The sequence below is a fragment of the Ovis aries genome, chromosome 3 (assembly GCF_016772045.2).
Source record: "Ovis aries strain OAR_USU_Benz2616 breed Rambouillet chromosome 3, ARS-UI_Ramb_v3.0, whole genome shotgun sequence".
NCBI lineage: Eukaryota > Metazoa > Chordata > Mammalia > Artiodactyla > Bovidae > Ovis > Ovis aries.
Window position 1 is genome coordinate 164,019,248 of NC_056056.1, and position 15,650 is coordinate 164,034,897.

General features: G+C 35.3%; 2 protein-coding genes across 2 annotated transcripts; both read right to left on the reverse strand.

Annotated features, from left to right (window-relative positions):
- Positions 1-646: 646 nt before the first annotated feature.
- Positions 647-1,772, reverse strand: LOC101107691 (olfactory receptor 6C2-like). Its single transcript, XM_004007481.5, has 2 exons — positions 853-1,772; positions 647-656 (listed from the first exon to the last, which is right to left on the reverse strand). Exons 1-2 carry the CDS (start codon positions 1,770-1,772, stop codon positions 647-649), a joined length of 930 nt encoding a protein of 309 aa, XP_004007530.4.
- A 12,284-nt stretch (positions 1,773-14,056) lies between these two features.
- Positions 14,057-15,007, reverse strand: LOC101107951 (olfactory receptor 6C2-like). Its single transcript, XM_012176071.2, has one exon. It carries the CDS (start codon positions 15,005-15,007, stop codon positions 14,057-14,059), a length of 951 nt encoding a protein of 316 aa, XP_012031461.2.
- Positions 15,008-15,650: the final 643 nt, after the last annotated feature.

Genomic DNA, 15,650 nt, shown 5'->3' on the forward strand with positions numbered 1-15,650 from the left:
AAAATTGTTAGCACTTTAATTGCACATATTTTCTGTTTAAATTGATCTGTAAGTCTGGAGTTTTTAGAGTATTCAATATTGTAAGAGACTATTTTTATAATTCAGTTTCTATCTTAAGATACAATCATTTGTAATAGTTTCTTTTTTTAACTTAAAAATATATTTTTATTGTTGCTTCTTGTGCTGGTTATGTTTTTTCAAATGCTCTGGTCATATATAAGTATATCTTAAGTATATCTTATGTATCTTAATATATACTTATATTCTTAAGTATATCGCCAGTCCAGGTTCGATGCATGATACTGGATGCTTGGGGCTGGTGCACTGAGGCGACCCAGAAGGATGGTACAGGGAGCGAGGCGGGGGGCGGTTCAGGATGGGGAACACGTGTATACCTGTGGCGGATTCATGTTGATGTATGGCAAAACCAATACAATATTGTAAAGTAATTAACCTCCAATTAAAATAAATAAATTTATATAAAAAAGAAATGTAAAGGCAATACATTTTTAGGTTTTCTATTCTGTTTCTAATACTTGAAATGGTGCCTGACATCAAAAAACACCCTTGAAATTAAAAAAAGGAAAAAGCAATCACACAATTACTCTGTTCAAAACGTACCATGAACTTGTAGGTTTTCCTTCTTTCATTTCATTGTTAGCCCTTTGGTAAACTCTTGTTAGGGTGTAATGTCATTCTTCTTACTGTCTTTTTAAGAGAGCTGCCTGAAACAGTTTCCATACCAGGAAAGAAATGACTCAAAAGCTTAAAGATACATACTTAGGAACAAATGATCTTTTTATGAAAAATTGATACCTTTACATTAGCAAATTCCATTAGATCTTTGAGAATAATGCAATTCTTTTGATTGCATCACCAAAGGCTTGTTTAACTTGCTTGTTTCTCAAGGTGTAAATGAAGGGGTTCAGCATAGGAGCAATTGAAGTAGCGAGCATTGCCACACCTTTATTAATACCTGCTGATTCCTTTGCTGAAGGCTTAACATAGATGAAAATACAGCTTCCATAGGTGATGGAGACCACAATCAAATGGGAAGAACATGTGGAAAACGCCTTTTTCCTTTGCTGGGCAGAAGGGAATTGTAAAATGGTCTTGATGATGTATATATACGACAGAACAACACACATGAGGGTCATGATAAAGGTCAACACTGCACAGACTATGATCATTTGCTCTATAAGCCACGTTTCTGAGCATGAGATTTTTAGAAGGGGGACTGCATCACAGAAAAAATGGTCAATAACATTGGAGTCACAGAATTCCAGATGCAGGCCCAGGCTAAGTGGAGGGATTATGATCAACAAGCCAGCCATCCAACAGCAAAGGATGAGTCTTCTACAGACCACGTTGTTCATGATAGTCACGTAATGCAGGGGTTTGCAGATGGCCACGTATCGATCATAGGACATGGTAGCCAGGAGAAAAAACTCAGTTACACCAAAAAGATCAGCAAAAAATATTTGACTGATACAGTTATTATATGCTATTGTCTTATCACCTGTTGATATGTTATACAAATATCTGGGAATACAAGCAGTTGTAAATGAGATTTCTAAGAAGGAGAAATTTTGTAGGAAAAAGTACATGGCAGTTTTCAGATGAGAGTCTATGAAGGTGAGGGAGATGATTGTCAGGTTCCCAGTTACACTCAACATGTAGGTGAGAAATAAAAAGATGAAAATCACAATCTTCAGTTGTGGATCATCAGTCAGTCCCAGCAGGGTAAAAGTTGTTACTGTGTGGTTTCTCATCACTGAATCCTGACTTTTATTCGATCTGCATTTATGATTCAGAAATATTTGATGTGCATAGAGTGGTTATTAATGGAGGCAAAACTATGCAAACAAACTCACAGGCATTAAAAAATTTTGTTCAGAAATATTTTCAGTACTCTGATATCCTAGGTTCCACAATTGTGTATTATTGATCATTTCAGGGGAGATTAAAAGATAGGAATTGCTTTATTTATATCATGCTGTGAAATATTATTGGTGCTTCTTTCTCATTACATGTTATGTTTTGTTTCCACTTTATATTTTATCTATATCTTGGATTTGATTTTCCATTATATTGGATTTAGCTGCTAATGTTTTGTGAGAGTAAGAGTTCTTTCTTGCTCACAGACTGAATCCTAAAACTGAATACCAAACTTTCATGTTTACCTTCACGTGTTTCCTGAAAATTTTTTTATTGACACAGTTGATCACAAATAGTCTGTCTCACTAAATGCATTCCATGTCCAATACTGAAGATGCTGAGCTCTAGGATTGCAATTTTAAAAGTCTATTTTGCCTTTAAACAACTTCTTTCTTACTCACCTATGCTCCTGAATCTATCTCATAATTTTCTGTTTAAAAACACTAATTTTCTACTGTGGTACAGAGGACAAGGAATATTTTGATGACAAATACATGGTGTAGAATAACAATATGTGTTGGCTATAAATATATAGGGATGTAAAAAATCATTACAATTTGTCTTAGTTTTCAATCTGTTTAGTTAAGGTTGAGACACATTCCAAAACATTATTATTAATGTTACTAACTACAAAAAATTCAGGTTAAATTCTTAAGCATATTCTTCAAGATTGACTTGATTTCACTGTGACTCAGTTATGCCATTTACAAAGTGGAAATAATATTATCCTTCACATATATATATATGTAATGTTGAAAAATTAAATAAGTTAATATTTAGAGTACTTATAAAAAGTGCTTGGCTGATAATGAGTAATAAACAAATTATAACGATTTCATTGACCTGGTCCACAATGATTTTTATTTTAGAGATAGACTATACATTCAATCATCAATACATTGTAATCACATTAAAAAACTTTAAAAAGTGTAAACTTATTTATTTTAATTGGAGGTTAATTACTTTACAATATTGTATTGGTTTTGCCATACATCAACATGAATCCGCCACACATATACACATGTGGGGAGGGGTTCAGGATGGGGAACACGTGTAATCACATTTTCTAATGAAATGTAAATCTAATGAAACAATTTATGCCAAAGTTCATCAAACAAGTTCTTTTGGCTATTAGAGTTCAGGAAACTTCATAGGAAATGTCTAGTTTTAATCATACAATAGTCATAGGGTTCTCTCATAACTTACTTTAATATCACATGTTTTCCTGGCATCATTTGGCTTTCTAATATCTAGACACTTCTTTTTTCCCCTGAACTCTATGTTGATAGTTTTTAGCATTTCTTTGCCATTTTCCTGAATTTTTTAAATTTAATAAACTTGACATGTAACATTGTGTAAACTTAAAGTATATAAGGTATTACTTTGATGTATTTATAATTGCGACATGATTGCTCATGTAGTGGATACTTATCACCTTACATATTTATAATATAATATTACTATCTATACATACATTAGATCTCTTTGATTTACTTACTACTCATTGCAAGTTTTTACCTAAAGCTTTACTTAACATATGTACTCTTTTGGGGTATTTTCTTGAACTTCTAATCTCCAAAATGATTGATCTTCAGTTATATACCCAAATGCATTGCAAATATAAAACATCCAAAATGAAACTCTTGATTTTTCACATTCTCCTCCTATTTTTTAATAACCAAGCCAATGTTTCCCACCTCCATTTCTGTCCACAGTCTTGAATTTTGTGGGACAAGCACATACTCAGCCACTTGTTTTCAGTTTCCAAGTGTATTAATTTGTCATATACAAATTATGTTATTTTTAGATGATCTCTTATTTATTTGTAGCTCAAAATAATCTTATCAATAACTATATACTGTCCAAGATTAAAGTGCTCTGAAAATGATGTTTAATTGATACCCACATTAGAATTTCCACTGATAAATTTTGTACAATCAGGAAAGATTAATTTACTAGAGGTAAATATTACCCAAGTCCCCCAAAATGTAGCTGAAATGCAGAATTTATAATACTTACGTTCTTGCAGTTAATCATTCTTATAGCTACAACTTGAATATAACGCAAATAGTATTAGAAGCATGAGAATTTCTGGTTACTACTGATTGAGTGGGTGACAGAGGGTGAGATGGTTGGATGGCTTCCCGGATTCAATGAACATAAACTTGGGCAAACTCTGGGAGATAGCGAGGAACAAGGAAGGCTGGCATGCTGCAGTCTGTTGGGTCAAGAAGAGTCAGGCACCACTTGGTAACTCAACAACAACACCACCACCAATTGAATTTGGTCACTCTACAGTAACAGCGGCTTGGGAATGCATAATTTCTTTAAAACTTTTTGTCTTCAGATATGTCAACTTCCTCACAATAGATGTAGTGCTAAGACAAATCTAGGAAATAGCTTTAAAAAAGAAAAAGAAAAAGTTTCAATAATTGTGAAGAAAAGCAGGCTCAAAGGAACGCTTACTAGTTTTGAACAAGCTGATGTTCTGAACTATTATGCTCAGAGAGAGGATTTTCTCTTAATATTATATTTATTTCATTTGCTGAATCTGCAACAAAATTAATAAAAGAGAGAGTCCTTGGTGACTCAGGATCAAAAACTACTAATTTAGCATCTGTGTAATCATCTTCTATCAATTAACCTTTGAGTAATTGAAACAAGACAAACTAATATAGTAACAGAGGGAAAATGACCTTTAGAGACAGGGAAAGCAACAGAATCACTCTAGGGACTGGGAGGACAACTGACTTTAATTAAAAACAAAACATAGTCCAGTTTCTTTCTTCTTTAATTATTGTGTAAGGTAAAGATGACAGATCTCTCTTTCTACTTTTTCTATTTGTTATAAAATGAATATATTATATATTTAAGACATTTGATGAGACATATGACAATAAGAAATTAAAGTGAAAAAGAATAAAGGAAGACTTAAAATAGAGTAATAAGAGGTAACATTTTGGAGCATGTCCTTCCATACTTTTCCTCCTGCAGATCTATCCATGTGTATCACATGTAATAATTACAAATACATGAGCATTATTGAAAAATACTTCCATACTGTGGTACTCAGATAGTCATAGTTATTTTACACTTGGGCTTCCCAGGTGGCTCAGTGGTAATGAATGAACCTGCAATGCCGGAGTCATAGGTTCAATCCCTGGGTTGGAAAAATCCCCTGGAGAAGGAAATGGCAACCTACTCCAGTATTATTGCCTGGGAAATCCCATGGACTGAGGAACATGGTGAGCTACAGTCCATGGGATTGCAAAGAGTTGGCCACAACAGAGTGACTAAACAACAACAACTTTACACTTAGATGTGTGTGAGCCTATTTATGTCTCAATAATTATTTGCATGCATTATTTTAAATCTATTTAATTTCAGTCCAGTGTATTACTGCAACAATAGCATTTAAATTCAAATTTATCATTGTTGTAAATAAATGCTGTTTCCAGTTTTACCATTGTAAAATATCACTCTATAGATAATTATGCTGTTTGTAATTACTTTTATATTTTCTACAATTATAAAAAAATTACAAGAAATTTTTTGAAAATATTTCTGCACAATTGTCTAGAAAAATGGATCAAAGTAAAAATTTCTTTGAGATACTGAGATTCATACTTAGAACTATAATCTACTAATACAAATAACTAGTATGTTCCTTCAAGTCATGTGTATAAGAGTATCTTTCTGCATACACTCAAGAATGCGCATCTGCTTTTCCTTTAAATAATTATTCAGTTCAATCCAGTCCCTCAGTCATGTCTGACTCTTTGCAACCCCATGAACTGCAGCATGCCAGGCCTTCCTGTCTATCACCAACTCCTGGAGTCCACCTAAACCCATGTCCATTGAGTCGGTGATGCCATCCAACAATTTCATCCTCTGTGGTCCCCTTCTCCTCCTGCCCTCAATTTTTCCCAGCATCAGGGTCTTTCCAAATGAGTCAGCTCTTCACATCAGGTGGCCAAAGTATTCATTTGTGGACTAATAGAGATTAAGGCTGGGTTGCAGATTGAAGTAAAATAAGTGGAACCTTTAAAATATTTTAGTGCATTTTAAAAATATAAACTTCCCTAATCATTACTTTCACTGTAAAGACAATAAACATTTCCATATTCCCACAAATTTCTTTTGTGTCCTTTCCTAGTCAACTTTTTATCCTGGGCAGGTAGTGATCTTTCTTTTTCTTGTGTTTCACTTGAATGAAATAATCATGGCATTTTTCCCTTATAATTTTTTAATATTCAATTTTATTATTGCATACATTACTGAGAAATATCCATGATTTAGACATATTGCCACTTTGTTAATAGTTTTTTTTTTTTTACTTGCTTTGTAATTCCTTTTTTCCTTTTTTTTTCTTTTGCCCTCTTCTTTTGTCATTTGATGACTTTCTGTAGTGGAATTTTTCTTTTTTCCCTCCTTTTGTTTTGTTTTCACTGGGTACAGTATGTTTACTTTTATGTTGGAAACGTATATGCTTATAAATGCACCCAAGCTGAACAAGATCTGACACCAAAACAAGACAGAACTTACAAGAGTGGAAAATCAGAGGTCACTCTTTCTCATGAGCATAGGAATAAAAATGAAACAAAATATTGAATCCAGAACTATATAAAAAGAATGATACATCATTACAAAGCAGAGTTGGGACCAGAAATGCAAGTTTAGTTTTAACATTAGTCAGTCAATGTAACAAATCACATTAACAAAATAAAGGAGAGAAAAATCATCTCAATGCATGTAGAAAAAGCATCTGTTAAAATTCAGCACACACAGATGATATTCTCAGAACTAAAAGAGAATATTTTAGATGATATTCTCTCTTAGAACTAAAAGAGAAATTTTCCAATCTGATGAAACACATGCAAGAAAAACCTACAGCTAACATTATTTTTAAACAGTGAAAAAAATTGGATGCCGTCCTCTAGTATTAGGAACAAGACAGGATATTCACTCATGTAACTTCAGTTCAACACTAGTTGACGTTTCCAACTATTCCAATAAAGTAAGAAGAAGAATAAATACATAAAAAGATTTGGAATAAGGAGATAGAAGTGCTTTTTTTTCATGAATGATTGATTGATTTCAATTGATTGGTTGATTTCATGATTGATTGATTTTTCATGTACATGATTGTGTACACAGGAAATGCTATGGCATTTACAAAAAAATTAAAAAATTAAAAGAAATACTAAACTAATATGTGAATTTAATAAGATTTCAGATGCAAAATCAATGTACAAAACTAAATTGCATTTCTGTACACTAGAAACAAACTTGAAAATGAAATTTAAAATGCCATTTATAATAGCATAAAATCAGAAAATATTTATAAATATTTTTAAGAAAATATGTGTAAAACTTCTCCACCAAAAAAATTACTGAGATACATTTTAAAAGGCTCAAATAAATATGGAATATGTCACATCTATGGGTTGGCAGATTCAGTGTTGTTTGTCAGTTCTGCCCAAATTGACTTCTAAATTCAAATGCAATTTCAATCACTATCCCAAAAGGCTTTAAAAAAAAAAAAACACTGAAAAGGTATATGTAAAATTTATATGGGAAAGGGAAGCAGCTGATATCAAGTCAAACCAATCTAGAAAATGCTGCAGAATTTATAGTACGTAGTTTCAAGACCCTTTAGAGCTACAGTGATAAAAAGAATGAGGTACTGATGTAAAGATCAACACACAGATAAATAACATAAAATGGATCATCCAGATTCAGAAATACATGGCCAAATGATTTTGACAAAGGCATTGGAATAATTCAGTGCCTAGGCAAAGATTTCTTGGGATGCACAATCAAGCACAAACCATAAAAGGAAAAATTGATACACTGGATTTCAAAAAAATTAAAACTGCTCTTCAAAAGACATCATTAAGAAAATAAAAAAGCAAATCACAGACTGGGAGAAAATAGTCACTATATATATTTGAAAAAGGATTTGTATGAGAAAGCACTGATGTAGAAATTGTTAGACAGTCAGTGTAGAAGTCAGAGTCTTGGTTCTTTTTCTAATTTCAATTTTAATTCTCACACGCAAGCTTTTGGCTCCACTAGCCTAAAGCTGTATTTGTTCCAGTTTCTAGGTGTTCAGAGGAATGCCTCCCTGATCTGGAGTGTCATAAAACATTCAGACCCAGGACAAGACAATCATTAACTGCTGTCCAGTTTATCAAGGAGAAAAATTCCAGGTAGACAATTAGCTCCTAAACATACATCTGTGCACTGTGCTTAGTTGCTCAGTTGTGTCTGACTCTTTGTGGCCCCAGGACTGTAGTCCCACAGGCTCCTCTGTCCATGGGGATTCTCCAGGTGAGAACACTGGAATGGGTTGCCATCTAGCTCCTAAATAATGGTCTGGAGGTCTTGAGAAATGGTCGAGGGATGGCGTCGATATATCTAGAAAAACTGAGAATTTGGGAGACCTACAAAAGCCATAAAAATCATAAACAGGACGTTGCACAATTTAAACTGATTGGTCAAAAATTACACATATCTGGGCTCAAGCCAACCAAAAATGAACAGATCAATTCTAATGAAGTATGAAAACTGCTGTTATTCCCATCTTTGGGAATCTTTACCCCCTTTCAGTGTCTATGCTGAGAGCTTTGTATCTCTATTCTTTTAAACGTAAACTTTGCCTGCGTGAGTGTTTGCTGGTTTGTGATATTCATTCTTTGGCTACATGAACAGAATCCTGTTTCCCATTTCAGCTCCACCAGATGTTCACCAGCCCAGAAGCTCTCTGAAACTCATCTTTTTGGGGTTTTATGGAGGCTTTATTATGTAGCGATTATTGGTTAAATCCCAAAGAAAGGCAATGCCAAAGAATGCTCAAACTACCACACAATTGCACTCATCTCACATGCTAGTAAAGCAATGCTCAAAATTCTCCAAGCCAGGCTTCAGCAACATGTGAACCGTGAACTTCCTGATGTTCAAGCTGGTTTTAGAAAAGGCAGAGGAACCAGAGATCAAATTGCCAACATCCGTTGGATCATGGAAAAAGCAAGAGAGTTCCAGAAAACATCTATTTCTACTTTATTGACTATGCCAAAGCCTCTGATGTCTGGATCACAATAAACTGCGGAAAATTCTGCGAGAGATGGGAATATAAGACCACCTGACCTGCCTCTTGAGAAATCTGTATGCAGGTCAGGAAGCAACAGTTAGAACTGGACATGGAACAACCGACTGGTTCCAAATAGGAAAAGGAGTACATCAAGGCTGTATATTGTCACCCTGCTTATTTAACTTATATGCAGAGTACATCATGAGAAACGCTGGACTGAAAGAAATACAGCTGGAATCAAGATTGCCGGGAGAGATATCAATAACCTCAGATATGCAGATGACACCACCCTTATGGCAGAAAGTGAAGAGAAGCTAAAAAGCCTCTTGATGAAAGTGAAAGAGGAGAGTGAAAAAGTTGGCTTAAAGCTCAACATTCAGAAAATGAAGATCATGGCATCCGGTCCCATCACTTCATGGGAGATAGATGGGGAAACAGTGGAAACAGTGTCAGATTTTATTTTTGGGGGCTCCAAAATCACTGCAGATGGTGACTGTAGCCATGAAATTAAAAGACGCTTACTCCTTGGAAGAAAAGTTATGACCAACCTAGATAGTATATTCAAAAGCAGAGACATTACTTTGCCAACTAAGGTCTGTCTAGTCAGGGCTATGGTTTTTTCTGTGGTCATGTATGGATGTGAGAGTTGGACTGTGAAGAAGGCTGAGCACCTAAGAATTGATACTTTTGAACTGTGGTGTTGGAGAAGACTCTTGAGAGTCCCTTGGACTGCAAGGAGATCCAACCAGTCCATTCTGAAGGAGATCAGCCCTGGGATTTCTTTGGAAGGAAAGATGCTAAAGCTGAAATTCCAGTACTTTGGCCACCTCATGCGAAGAGTTAACTCATTGGAAAAGACTCTGATGCTGGGAGGGATTGGGGGCAGGAGGAGAAGGGGATGACTGAGGATGAGATGGCTGGATGGCATCACGGACTCGATGGAGGTGAGTCTGGGTGAACTCCGGGAGTTGGTGATGGACAGGGAGGCCTGACGTGCTGCAATTCATGGGGTCACAAAGAGTCAGACACGAATGAGTGACTGAACTGAACTGAACTGATTGGTTAAATCACTGGTCTCTGTACGTTGAACTGAATCCCCAGCGAGGGCCCTCTCTCTTCGCTGAAGTGAGGGATTTCAATTCAGTTCAGTTCAGTTGCTCAGTTTTGTCTGACTCTTTGCAATCCCTTGGACTGCAGCATGCCAGGCTTCCCTGTCCATCACCAACTCCCAGAGTTCACTCAAACTCATGTCCATCGAGTTGGTGATGCCATCCAACCATCTCATTCTCTGTCGTCCCCTTCTCCTCCTACCTTCAATGTTTCCCAGCAGCAGGATCTTTTCCAATTTTGGGACTATAAATTCCAATCTTCTAATCAGGTGATTGATTTCCCTGGCAACCAGACTTCATCTTTAGGTGACCTAAGGGCTTCCCATATCTTCTCATTAACATAACAAAAGATACCTTTATTGCTTTCATCCCTTAAGAAACTCCAAGGGCTGTAGGGGCATCATGTCTGGAACTGGATAATGACAAATAGATATATTTTTACTATTATTATTTTTTACTATAAATCACAAAATCACGCAACTCAGAGATCTTTATTGTTCATGATAAAATAATAGTATCAATGTTATGATTACTGTGCCATTTTCTGAGCCCATTTTGTTTTTTTGCCAAATATACAATAGATATTCCGATGATCCTTTCATAAAATTTCAAGGGTGAAGCATAGACATGTTGTAAAAATGTGAAATGTGTGAAATGTGAAAGGAATAGCCCTTGTAGTAACAGTAGGTATGGCTGAATAATGGGTAGGTTATCATGTACAAGAATATTAACTAGCATCAAGGTTTAGATCTAGCTATTCACTGAAATCATATTTATAATGGCTTATCTCTTATCTGAAAAATGTATATGTGTGTATATTTTCTGAGACGTTTTTTATTGTGGTAAGAACACCTTGTGAGATGTACCCTTTTAACAGGCTTTTTGGTGTAGAATACATTATTGTTGATTATAGGTACAATGTTGTAAAGTAGGTCTTTAGAGTTTATTAATTTTACTTAACTAAAATTTTATGCCTTTTCATTAATAATTCCCCATTCCCCTGACTCCTTCATTCCTGTTCCCTGGTAATCACTATTCCAGTCTTTAATTTTATTAATTTGACTATTTTAGAAATTTCATGTAAATGAAATCATGAAGTTTTTGTCTTTCTGTACCTGGTTTATTTCACTTAAGATACTGTCTTCAAGGTCCATCTACATTGTCACATGTTGCTGAATTTTCTTCTTTTCAAAGGCTGAGTAATATTCCATTGTGTGTATATACCACATTTAACTTATCCATTAATCAGTAAGTAGACATTTAGGTTGTTTCTACATATTAGTTATTGTGAATATTGCTTCAATGAACATGAGTGTGCACACATCTCTTTGAGATCCTTTTCAGTTCTTTTGGATATATACCAGGAAGTGGGATGGTTGGATCATACGGTAGTGTGCTATGTTTATTTTTTTAAGGAACCTGAGTGATTTTAAATAAAAAAACTGAAGAAAATATGAGTGCTCCAATAAAGAATGAGAATATATATAAAATACAGGGAAACAGCAGTTGGAAAACACTAAATGTGAACCTGTTGAACATGGGTTCAAGAGCCTATTGCATGAATTGTAGAGAATGGAGGAAATAGTTTCAGATGATGATCTGTGTAATTTTCTTTTTCTAGGAGATGTGGTAAATAGTGTGTGTTCTTCCAATATATAACCATTTATATCATTAAAAATTGGAATACCTTTATGTACAGCTCTTTGTATTTCTTTTGAAAACATTTGTAAGTTTCCAAGATTCCATATATCTGGCTGTTTTTACTTTATTTCTTTTACTTAATTTTTGATGTGTGCTTGCCAATTTTAGAGACATTGTGTGTTGGCATTTCAATATATGTGTCTGCATCTGGCAGGCTTTTGTAATACCAAAATATTTAAATTCTTCATAATAGTTGTTATCCATTCTCACAGTTTTCCCTTTCATTTCTTTCTTTCTTTTCTTTTTTTTTTTGAGAAACTCATAACATTTAAGAGGCTTTCCAGGTGGTGCAGTGGTAAAGCTTCTGCGTGTCAATGCAGAAGACATAAGATACACCAGTTTGGTGCCTGGGTTTGGAAGATACCCTGGAGTAGGAAATGGCAACCCAGTCCAGTATTCTTGCCTGGAAAATCCCATGGAGAGAGGAGCCAGATGGGCTACAGTCCATGGGGTCAGAAAGAGTTGGGCAAAACTACGCATATGCATTACTACTACCATAACATTTAAAAGTCTTGTTATTAAAAATTTAATATGCAATTTGTATAATTTTTGTTTTAATATTTAGTATTGCTATAGATTAATTGAAAATAGGTGCCTGAGTTTATTTCTGGGTTCTCTACTCTCTTCCCTTGGTCAGTATGTCTGTTTTTGTCCCTGTACCAAACTGTTTAGTTTTTAATATTAAGCAAAATACTGTTTATTTATTATTTCCATAATTGTGAAGGTTTATAATTCTCCTTCATAAAAAAGTTAACCTTTGCTTTCTTTAACATAGTGTTGTTTCTTTTCACTCCCGAAGGTACATGGGAATAAAATTCTGCTGGTTGTTCTCTATTTCTAGTGCCTAAAGCAGTACCTACCCCAAAGAAATTACCCAATACATATTTGTTTTGTGAATCAATGAATAAATCATTTGAAAATTTTGGATTTAAAAAACTAATGGCAACCATTACTTATTCTTTCTCTGGAAAATGTAAGAATTTATCAACTTAATGTTCTCTCTTGGTAGGTCTAATTTGGAGATATGCTTCTGTTTTACCTGTTGTGCTTCAATTTTGATACTTTTAATTTGGAGGTGAAATGGGCCAAAGAACCAAACAGACATTTCTCCAAAGAAGACATATGGATGGCTAACAAACACATGAAAAGATGCTCAGCATCACTCATTATCAGAGAAATGCAAATCAAAACCACAATGAGGTACCATTTCACACCAGTCAGAATGGCTGCTATCCAAGTCTACAAGCAATAAATGCTGGAGAGGGTGTGGAGAAAAGGCAACCCTCTTACACTGTTGGTGGGAATGCAGAGTAGTACAGTCACTATGGAGAACAGGGTGGAGATTCCTTAAAAAACTGGAAATAGAACTGCTTTATGACCCAGCAATCCCACTGCTGGGCATACACACCAAGGAAACCAGAATTGAAAGAGACACATGTACCCCAATGTTCATCGCAGCACTGTTTATAATAGCCAGGACATGGAAGCAACCTAGATGTCCATCAGCAGATGAATGGATAAGAAAGCTGTAGTACATATACACAATGAAGTATTACTCAGCCATTAAAAAGAATACATTTGAATCAGTTCTAATGAGGTGGATGAAACTGGAGCCGATTATACGGAGTGAAGTAAGCCAGAAAGCAAAACACCAATACAGTATACTAATGCATATATATGGAATTTAGAAAGATGGTAACAATAACCCTGTGTGCGAGACAGCAAAAGAGACACAGATGTATAGAACAGTCTTTTGGACTCTGTGGGAGAGGGAGAGGGTGGGATGATTAGGGAGAATGGCATTGAAATATGTATAATATCATATAAGAAATGAATCGTCAGTCTAGGTTTGATGCAGAATACAGGATGCTTGCACCTGGTGCACTGGGATGACCAAGAGGGATGGTATGGGGAGGGAGGTTGGGAGAGGGTTTCAGGATTGGGTACATGTGTATAGCCGTGGCAGATTCATGTTGATGTATGGCAAAACCAATACAATATTATAAAGTAATTAGCCTCCAATTAAAATAAATAAATTTAAATTGGAGGTGAAGCCAGGATTTAAATTAAAAAAAAATTATTAGCATGCTGGGTTATGGAAGGATCTTAAATGATGTTTCTGAAGAAGCTGTCACTAGATTAAGATGAATGAGAGTGTTTTGAGTAAATTAACCTGATGGCCAAACTTTGTCGTTCAGTATGTGTTTATTTGGCTTTACATTCTCTTATTATTTTTTTTGCAAAATATCACAATTCTTTTGATTGAGTTATTGAAGGCTTGCTTGACTTGCTTGTTTCTCAGTGTGTAAATGAAAGGGTTCAGCACTGGAGCAATGGAAGTAGTGAGCATGGTCACACCTTTGTTAATGGCCACTGAGTCCTTCGCTGAAGGTTTGATGTAGATGAAGATGCAGCTACCATAGGTGATTGAAACCACAATCATGTGGGAAGAGCAAGTAGAAAAGGCTTTTTTCTTTTGTTGGGCAGACGGGAATCCTAAACTTGTCTTGATGATATAAATATAGGACAGAGCCACACACATCAGTGTCATAATGAAGGTCAGCACAGCACAGATGATAACAGTCTGTTCCATGTACCAAGTATTTGAACACGAGATTTTCAGGAGGGGAGATGCATCACAGACAAAATGATCAATGGTATTAGAATCACAAAATTCCAATTCTAGGCCTAGGCTAAGTGGGGGGATTACAATGAATAGACCGGCTATCCAACAACAAAAGACAAGTCTTCTGCAGACCGTGCTACTCATGATGGTCACATAATGCAGGGGTTTGCAGATGGCCACATAGTGATCATAGGACATAGCAGCTAGGAGAAAAAATTCGGTTACACCAAAGAGATCAGTAAAAAATACTTGGCTGGCACAGGCATTGTAGGTAATGACCTTGTCACCTGTCACGATGTTATACAGGTATCTGGGAATACAAGCTGATGTGAATGAGATCTCCAAGAAGGAGAAATTTTGTAAGAAATAGTACATGGCTGTCTTAAGGTGGGAATCCAGGAAGATGAGGAAGATGATGGTCAGATTCCCAGTTATGCTTAGCATGTAGGTGAGAAAGAGAAAGATAAAAAGCAAAACCTGCAGTTGAGGGTCGTCTGTCAGTCCCAGCAGAATGAATGTGGTTACTGTACTATTTCTCATTGCTGACTGCTGAGTTCTGTTAAATCTGCATGTTAATGTTGAAATGCTTCATTTAAGATTATTTTAACAGTATGGAAGGTATCATATTCAAGTTTTTCCTTATTTATCATTATTTAAAAATATTTACAATTTAAATATTCATTCTGTAAAGGACTACTGTTGACTGTGGTGGGTATGTCATTTCGTAGGAGCAAAGATATCTTGTGATATTCAAGAGTTCTCTGGTTGATGTTGTTGCTTGACATTTTGTTCTTTATTAAAGTATTAAGATGTGTAAGATCTTTTGGGTTCAATGTGCACACAACTCTGTAGTCACTTGAAATCTCTGTTTGAGCTCTATGATTAAAGAATTTTGTTTTCTGTTTTTGTTCATTGCATACAAGTCCCTGCAACACCTCTAAACTCTGTCATGTGTGCACAAACACACACTCACACATACACACACAAAACTTCTTCAGCTCCCCACCTGACACTGCTTCTGTCAAGGTTTTTCTGTCCCTAAGTAATCATTTATAACCCACAGTGATGCAAAATATAGAATGTCTTGAGCAATACAGTTGTACTTATGCACAATATACATGTATATTTTCATGAAATGGTCTGGTAAATAAACTTCAAAGAGAGTACAGATGATCTATTTCTC